General features: G+C 53.0%; 2 protein-coding genes across 13 annotated transcripts in view; both read right to left on the bottom strand.

Moving 5' to 3' along the window:
* NR6A1 (nuclear receptor subfamily 6 group A member 1) overlaps positions 1–14976 on the bottom strand; it is a 254728-nt gene that overhangs the window by 238481 nt on the left and 1271 nt on the right. The window lies entirely within an intron of this gene.
* The window catches only part of GOLGA1 (golgin A1), a 37056-nt gene continuing 22594 nt past the window's right edge, over positions 515–14976 (bottom strand). For 5 of the 6 annotated variants that reach the window (XM_037495096.2, XM_037495099.2, XM_054689665.1 and 2 more), the window contains 11 exons: positions 14596–14691; positions 13628–13759; positions 13051–13146; positions 7902–7991; positions 6993–7095; positions 6736–6881; positions 6145–6288; positions 4228–4287; positions 3711–3881; positions 3127–3213; positions 515–2627 (listed from right to left, as the gene is read on the bottom strand). In XM_037495096.2, coding sequence (XP_037350993.1) covers positions 2547–2627; positions 3127–3213; positions 3711–3881; positions 4228–4287; positions 6145–6288; positions 6736–6881; positions 6993–7095; positions 7902–7991; positions 13051–13146; positions 13628–13759; positions 14596–14691 — 1206 coding nt within the window. In that variant the 3' untranslated portion in view covers positions 515–2546. Of the gene's footprint in view, positions 2628–3126; positions 3214–3710; positions 3882–4227; positions 4288–6144; positions 6289–6735; positions 6882–6992; positions 7096–7901; positions 7992–13050; positions 13147–13627; positions 13760–14595; positions 14692–14976 lie in introns of those variants that run through there. The other variant, XM_054689667.1, reaches the window with a different exon arrangement.

The raw sequence follows: 14976 nt of genomic DNA, 5'->3' as shown, positions 1-14976 counted from the left end.
ATTCAATAATTGACCTAGGCTTTAAAAGTCTTCAATTTGTGTGACTGCAATTGGAATCTCTTGGGAGTGGGCCTCAGGCCTGGTAACTGGTTCCTGACTGGGTTCGGCTAGAAAAGCAACACTGTCTCCTACAGCCACTAACAGTAAGTTTCATTAGAAGAGCAAAAATGATCTTCCTTTTCAGCCACATAGTGCAGTTCGCATTCTGTTAAAGGGGAGGGCCCCATTCACATTTCTGAAGTTCTTCCCAGTCATGCAAGCCATGGAGCTCTGCGTTGACCATGGTGACACAATCCTCCCGACTCCTGCAGAAACCCCAGCATTCCAGAGAGGTAGGAAGGCCGCTGGCTTCCCTCGATAACTTTGCACTTCCGTATGCAATTCCAAACCGCTGGGGTGGCTCCTCCTGAAGAACAAATGTTCTACATGGCCCTTGAAGTTGGCCTGAAGTATTAAACAGGAGAGGCGATGTACTACGTTTAACAAGAGAAGGAGATAGTGACACCAAACTACATCAAGTAAAACCCACTGCAGTTGCATCTGGATTGAAGAGCTTTAATCAAAAAGTATATTGCACCACAAATGAATTCTCTACAGCAGTTTTAGATAATATAATCCCTATTTACAACATGGAGGGACAGATCCGGATCTAATATTGATATAAAGGGCTATGTATACTGTCTATCACAGAACATTTTATACAAGTAAAAGTGCATTAAATCACTTAGAATATTTACTCCATTCTTTTTAAAGCTGAATTCCACATGCAGGAGGAAAGCTGAATCAGAACTCATCCTCCCTAAGCGAAAACGGGCTTAGTGATGGGCTCCCTAAACTGCCCTAGAACTGCTGGGGGGTGGTGAGCGTGAGGCCAGCTCAGGGGCTGAAGAAGCCACAGAGGAGTTGAGGGGGCTCCCACAGCCGTGTTGTAGCTGCTCTGGCAAGCCCTGAACTCCCCAGTCTTCTGAGGGGTTCTCTCCTGGGACAGCTGGAAGGAGGAAGTCCTGTGTTATAGAAAAAGCCACCTCTTCTCCAATTACAGAAGGGAAGGGACTCCTGTTCCTGTCCCCAGGGAAGTGGGGAATAGCATTCTAAACACCAGACAGCTGCAGGGAGGGGCCCCGGGAGGAGGTAGGTGACTGGGGAGTGGGGGGCGTGGGTGGCAGCCTGAGCCGGGCCGAAGGTGATGCTGTCCCTGCTCCGTAAGTCCGTGGAAATGCAGGAGGGTTCCTACAAATCCTTGCTTTTCCGTGAGCTGTACTTGGTGTTTTAACCCTAAGCAGAACTGAGACAACTTTACATCACAGGATAACTGATGAGAAATTTAGGAGCTCCAGGTACTGGTGTTTCACTTAACCAATGAAACTTGTGTCAAATTAAATCAAACGATCTGACATTGTGACTTATCCAGGGCAAGCCTGTTCCCGTGTCGCTAAGAGCCCAAGCCAGCGGGCTGCCGTCCCTCCTGGAGCCGGCAGTGCCAGCAGCACTGCAGCCGGGGCCGCTGTTGACACCGCGTATGGGTGGGCGGTGGTCACCTGCACGGGCGCGAGGACATGGAGGGGGGGGGCTCCGCTTACAGGGCAGGCCCTGAGCGGCTCGAGGACAGCAGCCTGTCCTTGACAGCAGGAAACGGGATGACCACTCGCTCCGTGGCGCAGCATGGAGAGCAAAGCATCGGAATCCACCACTGCGGCAGAGGGAGGTGCACGCCGCGGATGCCAGCCAAATGCCAAAGGGACGGGATCCCGATCTTAGAAACCATGTCCTCTTGCTGACTTCCTTCAAGAACATCAGCTGGGTGGATTTTGTGATCAGAAGACATGTTTATAATGAAGAACAGCTTCAGCTATAAAAAATATTGGGTGGTTTACCAGCAACCTATCCGAGACGTACATTCATTAGAAGGCAACTGAGTGTATTTGGTGCTTTACTCAGGATCTTTTAATACGTTTGCTGCTTGGCTTCAGCACGCCGCGTACTCCTGAATCCACACTGGCCCGAGCACCATCTAAAGCCCCAGGTGGTCTGAGCAGGCGAAACGACGTGTTCTCGAGAGGACGTTAAAAAGCCTCTTCGAGCTCATCTGACCAAACATGCTACCAGGGAAGGGGGGGTTCCAAAAGGCACCCCCACGGCGTTAACTGCGCAGAAGCAGGCGGTGTGGCCGGCTGGGCACCACTTCAAGGGCTGCGTCATCTCAGTCAGGGGCGCGGCCACCTGATGGGTCTCTCGCCGCCTCTGACAGACAATTCCGTTCAAAGTGCTAACGTTAGCAGGTGGGTGCTGGCCGCAGCTGGCGTTTCCACAGCCCTGGCAAGGCGGCGCCAGGGCCTCCCGTGGGGGCCCGGGCGACCGAGGGTCGGCTCCCTCTGCGGGCCAGAGCAGTCTGCAGGGAAGTGGCCTTGAGTCTTGTAAACAATGTTTAGACGCTTGTACAAAATACTGCAGTTACAGTGATTAAAAACCCACCCAGGCCGGTGTATCAGTGTTCTTTTCACAGAAAAAGTGTCCGCCCCCGGAGCTCCGCGCTTGGCAAGTTCCCTCTAGGACCACGGTATCCGCGGGTTGGAGATAGATGGCCGGATGCTGCCCTTGGGCGCCGGCTTGGACCCAAACCACGACATCTGTTTGAGACACAGAGGCTCCTGAGACCAGAACTGGGGCCAGGCCCGGGGGAAGCTGAAGGAGCCCCTCCCCGGGCCTGGGCGCCCCCTCCTGCCCTCGGCGCAGCTGTGAGCAGGGCAGGGGAAGCCAGTGGTTAACTGTCGGCAGCTGAGCCAACCAGTAGGTGAAACTGCAGGTCATTTTCCCCTAAATTTTGTTCTATTAGATCATTTATGCAACTACTTTTGGATTTTTCCCCCTGAAGTCTTTGTGCTAGGCCAGACCTGGGTCTGCCGAAGACGTGTATCAGTGAAAAAGTTTTGGAAAGTACAAGACCTGTTGGGGACTACGGCACAGGCCTGGGGCACAAAGCAGATCCTGAGAAAATCCTGCCCGAGGCAAGTTCATCCTCAAAAGCACCCTCTGAGCTGACAGTGCAGCTTGGAACCGGTCTCACTGGCCAGGGCTGGGTTCCAGCCGAGCTCTGGGGGAGCCAGACAGCAGAGCAGGGGACCCTACCTTATACTCCAGCGTTTCTTTGAGCATATTCTCTTCCTCTTGAGAAAAGTTGAGCAGCACTGATACTGCTTTTATGAGATGAAAAGCCTGAAAGAGAGTATAAGTTGGGCTGCCGTAGGCCTTGGTGGGGGTTGGGGGCGACACGGTGGCAACTTCCTGGTGCTCCTGCACCTGCTCCCACGGAGGGGAGCAAGGAACAGGCAAGGGCGCAGCACAGCGCACTGAAGTCTGACGCAAGGACAGGTCCAGTCTCCCGCGCCATCTTTACTTCAGGGACCACAACAGGGCCAGGACGCCCAGAGCAGCTGGGAGTCCCGCTCCTTGGCAGGAGGCAGGGCGCTGGGCACGTTCTGACTCGGCCTCAGCATCCAACACACTTACCAGGAGCCAGTTCCCTCGTGGCCGCCGCTGCCCAGTCAGCAGGGCAGTGGCAGCTGGAGAAACACCTAGTGTCCATACTGGGTCAAGTGGAAATGTGGGGAGGGAGGGAGAGATGGGCCTGACGGGAGGCCGTGCAGGGTGCCATCAAATGAGCCCAGCCCTGGGGTGGACCTCGGTGCCCCAAAAGAGCCCAAGCCCATTACCTCGGATTCACGACAGGACATGAATTTTAAGACCACGTGTTTAAGGTACTCGAAGTTAATCTCGCGGGCATCCGTCAGGTCAGCGTTATTTGTGACAGAAGGGGCCAAGTTTGCCATCTCAGGACCAGGCTTCTCGCGGACTTCAAAAAGCTCGTTATCGGGTCTGATTTTCTGAAAAACCAATGGGAAGGTGCTACATGGAACCTTGGAGACAGGGCTAAGGTCACCTGGGAGTCTCCTGGCCCAGGCTGTGGCGCCTCTTGTTCCTGTGCCACACCCTGCACTCAGCAGGGTAAAAAGGCCCCACTGGGAGGAAAGTGCCAGAGTCTGAACTAGGCTCAGCCACCCCCAGGTGGGGTGGGGGAGGGGAGAGGCCATCTGGGGAGCTGTTCTGACTTCCCAGAGACCCTTTGCAATCAACAATCAAGTGGGGGGGGGGCTCATCAGACAGTGAGGGACCCCAGGAGGACCAGAGAGCTGGGGATGGCACAGGTGGTGGGACGAGCAGGGCACTCACCAATTCCTTCTGCAGGGTTTTTTTGAGTTCCAGCATCCTCTGCTGCATCTGCTTTATGGTCTGAGATAAACCCCCGCCCCATAAAAAGCCATTTGTTAAATGCGCATTTCACCATCTTTAAGGTACAAAGGAAAACGGCATAGACAGACACCCCTGGGTCCCCATACACCTGTTAGAGAAGTCCCCGCCTTGTCTCTCAAGAGGCTGGGTCAGCTGTCGCCTGTGTGTCTGTGACCCCAGGGCCGTGCCCTCGCGTGCTGCCGCTCCGCATCCGCCTGCTCTCTCAGCCCGGCCATGGCGGTGAAGGTGTCACGGCCCCGTGTGTCACGTCCCACATGTCCCTCAGGACTGGCTCCAGAGCTCGCGACATGTCTGCTGTGTCCCCTGCCCTTAGCAACTCTATGCGCCGCGAGCCCCGAGGAGGGTATTCAGGGCACATCAGGTGTGGATTATCACCGCTGCTCACCTGAAACACTCTAAGAACCCGCACTGTGCGCTGGGAGCAGTGGGAGGGCCGTGGCTCCACACGACCACCTGCACAGGGGCTGAGATCTTTTCAGTAAGTTTAATTTGTCTTCTGAACCTTAAGTATCGCCAAATACACATTCTACTCATCACTAGGAAGGATGAACTGTTTTCCCAATGTCACCATTTTTAAGTAGATAGAATTTTGAACAGTATTTTTCATTTCTCAGTTTTCACAGCTTTCCTAACGGTAATACTAAGTGGGACAGCAGGGGACGCCCCATGTCTCACTGGGCAGCTGAACTGCCATTTTTTAAACAAAGCTGTATAAGCCTTGTGTCCTCGAGAGGCTTCTTTGGTCTCTAGAGAGCACCGGGTCAGAGGGCTGTGCAAGTGCCTCCAGCTCCTGTCAAACCTGTTAAACCACCTCCAACAGCCCATTTTATAAATGTTTCATGTGGTTTCAATCTGTATTCTCTTGGTTGACCAGGAGGCTAGAAATTGCCCCTAGAGTAGCAATACATTTGCTATCTTACTTTATGTAACTTATTTTCTGGGCTTTGGGCTCATCTATTCATCCAACAAATATCCCCACGACATGCCAGACATCGGCCGAGGGGCTGGGGAAACAGCAATAAAGCAAGCAGGGCCTCCCTGGTGGTGCAAGGGTTAAGTCTCAGCACTATGAAGATCCACCTGTTCTGTTCCCCACTCTCTCTCTGGTGAATCCTCTCACCCTCCCACACCCCCTGCACTTCTGCCTACACCCCAGCTCTTGTATGCATAAATAAATCTTAAAAAAAAAAAATGAAGACACACACGCACGCACACACACACACACACACACTCACTCACTCACACAATTTGGGGGCAAAGTTCTAGGCCGGAGCAGTCACAATCAGCAGTCACTTAACCCCCTCAGACACTGTAAAGTCAGGATCCAGCGAGGCCCGCAGTGACAGGCGCAGAGGCCTGGCCAGTGGGAAGAATCATGACATTTATTCAGCTTCTGCCACGGAGCAGAAATTGTACAGGACAGTTCCCACACTTTCCTCTCATTCTCCTGTTCCCACAGAGCCACTCAAAGGCAGACCTCACAGCTCTCACTCCACGCTGGAGAAAGGCGCAGGATGAGCAAGGGCCAGCAGGAGCCGGCAGGCTGCAGCAGAGGTGGGGCAAGCCCAAGACTCCCGCTGCTCAAGCCCTAACAACCCCCCCCCACACCGTCATCTCTAGTGGGGGAAGGGAGTGCTGGGGGGATTGTGATAGGAAGACCACGGAGTCCCCGGAAGAGGAAAATCAGGAAGAAGCCTTTTTGATGAAAGAGGCAACCAGAGCAGTCTCCCCAGAGCAGCCCGGGACATCCAGGAAACCCTGCAAGGGCGGACTGAGGGTCAGGCACAAGGGCAGGCACAGAGCAGAGACAAAATGCCTGGGATAGAGGCTCTGCACCTTATTCTTCTCCAGAAGTTGCTGCTCCAAGTCCTGTTTCTCCTTCTGCAGCTGCTCGAGATCCATGGCGCCAACCTCCCCATTTGGGATTCCCTCTGGGGCAGGAAGCTGGTACTCGGGGTCCTGCGAAGCCCTCAAGGTTGCCTGCAGGGAGGGGGCAGAAAGGTAAGAGCCAGGCCAGGCAATGCTCAAGCCAAGCCAAGGTTCCCAGGGACAGGTCCAGACTCATTCCACTCTGTGCTCCTGGGGGTGGATGCGGGCACTGCTTCGGGCGGGGCCCAAACTCCCGCTGCAGAGACCCTGCCCGAGGCACCATGCACGCTCAAAAGGATGGGCTCTGCTGCCCGAACACTGACACGCTGCACATCCCTGGGGCATTTCCAGCTTCACAACATCCTGGTCAGTGAGTACCCCACTTTCAAGGAAGCTAGAGGAGAGCAGTGTCCTGCCCCACACCCCGTAGGCAGGAGCACGTGACCACGAGTGCTCCCCAGTGTCTCCCCACACCCATACCGGTCCCCTGCAGCCCTGAGTCTCCCTCAGCACACACTGCTGCCATGCCAGGGCCCCTGAGGCTCAGCTGGGACTCACGTGAGGTGCCACCCCCTGCTCCTGACCCGGCAGCCTCAGCAGGTCCTCCGGTGCGCCCGCGGCCTCCGACTCCTCTGCCTGCAGGCTCCTCAGGGCCTCCAGCTCAGCCTGCAGCTCGTGCATCTGCTGGAGGGCAGACTCGTGACCTGGTCGGACAGAGGATGGGGAGCGCTGTGAGCCCAGGGATCGTGCTGCCTGGGAGCCGGCACCTCAGGGTGGGCTGCTGGGCAGAACAGGGGAGAACAGAGACCCCTCACCTTTCTGCAGCTGGAGAATCTCCTGCTCTTTCTGGAGAATCACTTCAGTCTTTTCCTGCAGATTCTGCTCCTTCTCGTCGATTATAGCTGTCAAGTTAGCAGCCTTGGAGAGAAAAATCAACATGAGAGAGTTAGCAGCAGTAACCCCATTTCCCTCAAAGGAATCTCTACTTTTCTACTACCCAGACACCCCCATAAATTCCTCCCTGAAGCCCAGCACCTAGAACATGCCCCGAGCTCGCCTCTGATCCTATAAACACCCACAAATCAATGCTCCTTGGCGGGGCTTGGCTCGGGGCCTCGCTCTCGGTGTCTCCCTGGCTGCAGCAGGCCCAGCCGAAGCCCACAGATTCTGCTTGCCTTCCCCCAAGCTGCCGCAACCATAACTCCCATGTCTAAGTGCCTGTGAGCACCCAGCTCTGGGTGGGCATTGACACCCCGCCTCCCCCATGATGCCATCCTGGAAGATGTGATTGTCCTTGTCTTTTCAGAGGCGATTCAGATTTGTTAAGGGCTCACCAAAGGCCTAGAGCCAATCAACTAGAAGGTCTGGGGCCATCAGCCAGGGAAGGCTTTTCCCACCCTTCCTTCCAGGAGCGCTGCTGGCTGTGGTCTCTGGGGCCCGCGGGCAGCGCTGACCAGTGTCCCACCTTCCAGAACTGGGGCCCACAGGGCCCGGGGAGCCGTTCCCAGGTGATGTCTGCCACTGGCATTAACTGACCAAAAGTCAAAAACACCTTCCTACGGGTCAGGGCTGATCGTTTTCCACTTGCCGGAGCCCTTGGGTTGATGCCATTCCTGCGTCTGCCGCTTGCTCGTACAGACGGGGAGAGTTGGGCTGGTCCTGCCTGGGCTGAGGTCAGGGCCTTACCCCTTTGGCCACTCCTCACGTGGTCCCATGGGGCCTACCTGCTGCTGGAACTCTTCCTTCTGCTTCCGCACCTCGTCTAGGGCCTGAGCCACGGCCACGCTCACAATTTCTCTTTGGCTCCATTCTTCCTACAAGCCAGGAAACAGGGAAGAAACTGAGCCCCAAAACTCAGTCCACGTGTTTTTTAGCTGCACACTTGCCACGAAGCCCCCAGAGGGTACACTTCTTCCTGAGGTCCCCAGGCTGCCCTCTTGCTGTAATGCCTTCTGCGTCCAGCAAAGAACCGCCCTGCCGGACAGCCGACTGACCTCTCTGGAATGGGCATACTGCTGAGGGCCAGTCAGCCCAGGAGCACACCAGCCAGCACGTGGGTCAAGTTTAGGGGCCAAGCTGGCCCCGAAGAGCTGCCCTGAAGAAATCAACACAGACCAAGATAGCCTCTCAGGCCCACGTGAACGAAGCAGTGTACTGGAACAACGCAGATACAGAACAAATAATAAGCAACGCGTGAACACTACCAGGCACTGACTTCTCAAAAGGACGCCAGAGAACAGGAAGCAAACCGAGGCTTTGAGACACTGTCATTTGCCTGATGCCCCAGAGGCAGCATGTGGCATAGCCAGGCGGCATCTGCCTGAGCTCAGAGCCCAGCGGTGGGAGTGGGGGGGTGAGGGTGGGGAGAGGGGGGTGGTTGGGAGGGGAAGCCCTCCTTGTTTCCTGCCACAAAGAGGGCTGCCTCGGTGGCCTTCCCCAGAGCGGACACCATCCCAGACAGGCACCCTGGTCCTCTCCTTAAGATTGATGTTCTGTGCGTGCCGGCCCATCATCCCCCAGGTGAACAGGGTTGCCCGGACACTGGTCAGGGAGGTGCTCAGGAGAAAACGTGTTTGGAGGTCTCTACCTAGAATCCCCCCCCTTTTGGGGTGGGTAAGAGCCTCATTGCTGATTTTCCCACTCCCACCCGACAATTTGTAGCCCCATTTGGGGGCTACAGGGATAGCATGAAGTTCCGACTTGGCCAATTAGAGGACCTCACCCCCATGGGCAAATCGACTTGTCCAAGGGATACTCTGTCACCCAAGATGAACCAAAACCCCTTTTATATCAGATCCCTCGTCTGCATGGTGAAGCTGGGTCCGCTGAGCTGCACAGTGTGGAGCTGCTGTGGGGAGGCCCCCTGACCTGCAGGATGCAGCCCCACAGCGGAGACCAGCAAGGATGCATGCTGGGAGACTGACAGGGCGAGGGAGCCTGAGGCAGGAAGAGAAGACACCTGAGGGTCCTCCATGGCAGAGGGATGGGGGAAGAAGTCAGCCACATGGCCAGCGGCACTCTAGCGCCTTTGATGGAGTTGTCAGAATGACCTCCTGAGAGTCCTCTGGGAGACAAGGAATATTGGTGCCTGAACTTAAGAGGCTGACAGTGGGACTCAGGCTACCCCAGACACACCTCTCATGGCGGGGATGGGGGCCCCACTGATACCAGAGGTGGAGCAAGAGGTGGAGCTACGTAACCCTCGAGGTGGTCCAGCCTGGCTCAGGGAGGCTGCAGGAGCCACTAGGACACCCATGTGCAGCAGCTTCTGCACCCGGAGGTGCTGGGGTGGGGGGGAACAGCTGTTTTGAAGCCCAGATTGACAGAACTAAAGGGACAAAGAGACAAATCCATGATCATAGCTGAAGACTTAGCACAACCCTCTCAGTAACTGATGGAACAAGAAGACCAAAAAACAAAGCCCAGAAAATACATGGATCAACCCACTTGGTGTGCCCGCGAGCAGCAGTAAACGACAGTCTTTTCAAGTGCACTGAAATATTTACCAGGATAGACCAAAGGCTGAGTCATAAAACAAATCTAAATAAATACCAAAAGATGGAAATCATTCAGAGCATTACCTAACCTTCATGAGATTAAACTAGAAATCCAAGGTATCAAGAAAATTCCCCAAAGGTCTGAAAATGAACCAGCTTCTAAATAAACCTGTGTGTGCAGGTCCAGGTCATGGTCGTGCCTGGGGTCCTGGGAAGACACTTTGCTCGGACCAGTGGCCTCATATTAGTCTCCGCCAGCAGGGGGCGTGCCGGGGCGACTGAAGGCGGGAGGAGGGAGAAAGACTTGCTCCTTCTTACTCTCCTGTCTGCCACCATGATCACAGCAACGATGCTCCCCCTGGCAGCAATTTCTTCCTGAAGGAGCAGCTACATCCTCTATACAGTCTTGCTAACTTTTGCAGCTGACTCATTCATTGCCCCATCCCCCAACACACACCCCAGTGTCCAGTGTCCCTCCTCAAGGGGTCTGGGTGTCAAATCCAGGGGGCTGCTCCTGTTCATCCCTAAGGGTAATCATTTCAACTTCTTCCCTTTGCTCCCTTAGGCCGAGGGTTGGCAGCTGATTCCTGTGCTACCTTGGCGAGGTCTTACTGTTTCAGGATCCAGGATGTGTTATATCATTTCTCTTCTGTATTTTCTATTTCACAAATTCCCTCATTAGTTCTACCCTGCTGTTAAACTCATTCATTATTTTTAAATAGCTTTACTAAGGTAAAACGAGCAATAAACTGCAGATATTTAAGGTGTGAAATATGATTCATGGTTAAACCATCACAATAAAAAGTGGAAACATCTATCACCTCAAAAGCTTTCTCCAGCTCATTCGTAATCTACTGCATCCTCGGATTCAGGTGTACATTTTCAGTACTAAAATTCTACCTAATTCCTTTTCAAAACAGCTGTCTTTTATTATACTTTCCAAATCTTCCATTTTGTCTTTTATCCCTTTAAACAAAGGCTAACCATAAATAATAGTAAGATACCTAAGTCCCTGTGAGAGTCTGGTTTTTTCTGTTTATGTTGTTTGTATTCCGCCTGCCGGATAATCTTCGATCTTGAATTCAAAAAGTATGTGCGGAAATATTTACAGATCTTGGGATGACACATTTTTCCAGAGAATTTTTGTTTGTTTTTTCCATCCAGCCAGGAGCACAGACCTAAGACCACCTTAACTCAGCAGTACCTAATGAGATTTTCTGGGCTGCCCCGATGTCTTTGATGTGCTGTCCAAGGGGGGGGGGGGGAGAGGGCGCTGGCTACTTTTGGTCCCCCTTACTCCTAGAGTGCAGCCGTCCAAAGTTCCAAACCAACGCTCAAAGGATCTCCCAGGCTGGATCCAAGGGTAGTTTAAACTCCAGCTTGTATTCCCCTAACTCGGAGAAGCTGTAACAAGCTTGGATGATCTTCCGGTTTCTCCTTCAGGACCAGAAAACACCCCAGGGCAAAAGCTGCTCCAAAGGCTGGCTCACTGCCTGGTAGACGCTCCCGTGCCTTCAGCCCATGGATAGTGGCTGGCGGTCCTGCCAGTCCTCGGGGCCAGAGGCCTGAACGGCCCCCTCTGCCTTTACCGAAGTGGAAGGATCTCCAGTCTCACTTTACCCTCCTCTGCGCAACCTCACCCCCTCCACTCCACAGCACACACTCTTGGCAAGGTGTCAGAGACCTCAGTCTTGCCAGATCTGGTGAGTCCCCTGTCCCCTTCGGGGCCTTCGGGGCTTCTGGGGTTCGCAGGACTCGACACTTGCCTGGCCTTCCTGCTATCCCGCTCGTTCCCCTTTTGTTCTGAACCTCTGAATGCTGGTCCTCAGCGCCGGCCCTCTTTCCCATCAACACTCACTCCACAGCCCCTTGGCTATAAATTCGACCTGCAATGTCAGCAGATATTTTTGGTTGCCAAAGTGGGGGCTGCTACTGACACCTAGTGGGTACTGACTAAGATGCTCCCGCACAGCCTACAGTGCACGTTTCAGTCCAGCCCCCCAACAAAGAAGAATGATCCACCCTAAATATCAAGAGTGCAGAGGCTGAGAAACCCTGAGTCACAAAACCCACGTCTGGGAGTTATCTCCAATCCCTTTTCCTCTCACTCCCTCCATTTAGCCAGTGGCAAATCCTAAAGGGTCCTTCTCTAAAATCCATCTTGGATCTGAATACTTCTTCCCATATCTGCAACTACCACCTTGTCTGGTTAACTGAAAAGCCTTCGACTGGTCTTCCTGCTTCTGTCCTTGCCGCCTTTACGGAGCTTCCTCCACAGAAGCTGAATAACTTTTTTTCCCTTCCCATTCGAGCTCTCAAATAATCCTTTTAAAATAAAACTTTTTTTTAAAATAAAACTTTTTAAGTCACTTTCCACTTAAAACCAGTAACTTCCCCCTTCACTATCATCCACATACCTCCCCAGCCCAGAAAGATGAGCCATACAGGCCTTTGTGCTATTCCCTGAACACACCAAGCTTTCACCCGCCTTAGTGCCTTCATATGTGCTATTTCTTCTGTCTGGAACATTTCTTTTCCTAAACACTCACATTCTTGTTCAGATTTTTGCACAAATATCACCGAAGTCCTATCTAACCTCCATGTTTCAGAGTCCCCTCCTTTCCACTCTCTATTACCTGTTTTATTCTTCAGAGCATTTATGACTATTCTTGTCTACTGTTTTCAGCTACAAGCTCCACAGGGAAGAGAGTTGGTCTTGGTCACAGCCACATCCTGGCGCCTAAATGGTACAATAGCACTTAACAGGTCTTCAAGTGTTTCTTGAAGGACTGCATGAAGACACTGATGCCAAAGAACATGCTCCCCAGGTTCAGCACTGCGGCACCCCCCAGACTAATGCAGCAGAGACAGCCAAATGGCAGGATCTCTTTCCTCATCCTCGAGTTATGTCCAGGGAATTAAGCAGTTGTCAGAAGGAAAAGGGTAACAAACAGCAGATTGTTCCTTCATGTCTGTGCATGGCCCGGATAGAAATGAACAAATAAGGATCCTTATGGCCTTGCTGTACTGGCCTCCCTGGGAAAGTCAGCACCACAGAGCCCCCTGGGCAGCTGCTGACAACAGAGGAAGGCCAGGCCTCTGCCGGGGTGTGAGATGGCAGAGCAGCCCCCCTCTCAGAGGGAACTGGACAGGTTCCCTGTCCAGTTTGGAACCTTGACGGCAGCTGCCAAATGAGCACCTGTCTTCCCACTATCATGGGTCCCTGAAGGACTCAGTGTGGTGACAACTTCTAGCAAAGTCTGACCAAATGCTAGTTCCGCTCCTTTTCCACTCTAAGCACAGAACTTCCACTTGGCTGCTCCAAACACTTGTGTAAAAGATGTACTATGTGAAACTAATTCCATTAGCTAAATACCTTTAGCTTCTTTAGCTCAAGTTGGTGATGCTGTAAAGAACGTTCACATTCACTCCTACTTTCTTTAAGGGCGGCATTTTCTTGCTCCAGCTCTCTCTGCAAATTGAAAAGAAGATACATACAAAGCAAAGGCCTTTACCCTATCTCCCAGGTCACAGTCCTACCTCTCTGACATGCCACCTTGAAAAGGTCTCCCCCCGCACCATTACTGATGGGAAATGAGGATGGGGGTGACAGTCATACACAGAGAGCCACTTGACAAACTCACAAAAAAGACATTTGAGCCTGAAGACTGCAGGCCAGGGAGGGAGACCAGGGAAAAGGAAGCCTAGAGAGGAACCATGTCATCTTTAGAGGGCGGTGGGGAGAAGCTGAAAGCCTGCTCAGAAAGATCCAGAAATCCCAATGAAAAGGAAACCCTGTCTGTTTGGGTTTTGGTATAAAGCAGCCTATTAACATCCAGTCTCCTGAACAGCAATCTTGTCGGAAAGGCAAAAACTGTTCCAAAGAGTGGATCCCTATTTCAGAGCAGGGCTGGTCTTCCTGTCACAGGACTGGTGTTTCCTGTCCTCCTCACCTTCCCCTGCTCTGCGGCAGACAGCTCGGCCGCCCGCTCTCTCTCCAGGGCCTCGAGCTGGGCCTTTAGCTCCTGGGTGCGCTGGGAGCACTGCTGCTCCAGGGCATGGCTGGTCTCCTTGTTGGTGGCCACCTGGGGGCGGTTGAGAGGGACATAGAACAGTTACTCATGGTGACAAAGGTATTCAGAGGGGTCTGATTTTGTTCCTTGGTGACTCAAAGATGGGTGTCCAACAGAAACGTCTCCTTCCTGACCTACTCTGCCCGGGTGCTGCCACTGCAGGTCCTGGCCTTGACCCTGGCCTCCTGACCCTGGCCTCGAGTCTGGGTTTGGTCATGGTGCTGGGGGACAGCTGTCTACTCAACGCTGCCCTCGGAGGCTGAGGCTTTTTCCTGAGAGGTGGGGTAAAATAGTGGTGAAGACCAAGCCTCTGACCTAAGAAGGATATGGTTCTACCAGCTGGGGGACCATGGCTAGTCCTTCTGGGTCTGTTTCCTTTAGAAGGTAACAGTACACACCTCTCAGGTCTGCGGTGAAGACTAAATGAAAATATGTGTGAAGTGCTTAGCACAGAGCCCAGGACATGGCAAACATGCAAAAGATGCCGAGTTTCAAACTTAATACCTCAGCGGGGCTGTGACGACTGGCCGAGTCCTTGCTGTCTCCTCTCCAGAGGAGAGGAGCCCTGACTGTAAGCTGTGTCTTGACTGCAGGGAGCTACCGTCCTGGCAGCCTCAGAAAAACGCTGGGCCCTGTGGCAGTGGCCAGGGTGTCATCAGCCAGTCACTACCTTATAGGGTGACTCAGACCCTAGAGCAGATCCCGACTCCCTCAACCTGCTGACAGTCAGCACTACCAGATCTAAGGCAGGTCTGAATACCATTCCCGACGTGAGTTTGGGAATCTACAAGGCACAGGAGGGAAGAGTGCACCAGGGCCTGAACACAGCTGCCTCCAGAACCACTCACAAGCTCCTGAATCTGTGCTTCTTGAGCTGCTGCCACATCGTTGCTCCGCTTCAGCTTATCCTCAGATGCCTGCAGGCTCTGCTCGAGTTCCTTCACCTGAGGGGGGAAACAGAGAGTTCCTTTCAGTCTAAAGAAGCTGAAAATAAAAAATGGCTTTTAAAAGCAAATCTGCTTAAATTGCAAAACAGGTACATTATGGAAAAATTTTAAATTAGGAAAAAAAAAAAAAAAAAACCAAATCTACCATTACAAAATGCTATCACTGACTATGCTATCTCACTATTTTTTAAACAATTCTGGCAAAACTTTGTGTTTTTTCTCCTCACTCAGGTTTCCTTTTGTGTTTCCACAGAAGTGTGTTCTGGACTTAAGGTTAGTATT

Source organism: Talpa occidentalis, unplaced genomic scaffold (genome assembly GCF_014898055.3).
Source record: "Talpa occidentalis isolate TD23 unplaced genomic scaffold, MPIMG_talOcc4v2.1 talOcc4.7, whole genome shotgun sequence".
Lineage (NCBI taxonomy): Eukaryota > Metazoa > Chordata > Mammalia > Eulipotyphla > Talpidae > Talpa > Talpa occidentalis.
This window is presented reverse-complemented; position numbering and strand designations above follow the sequence as displayed.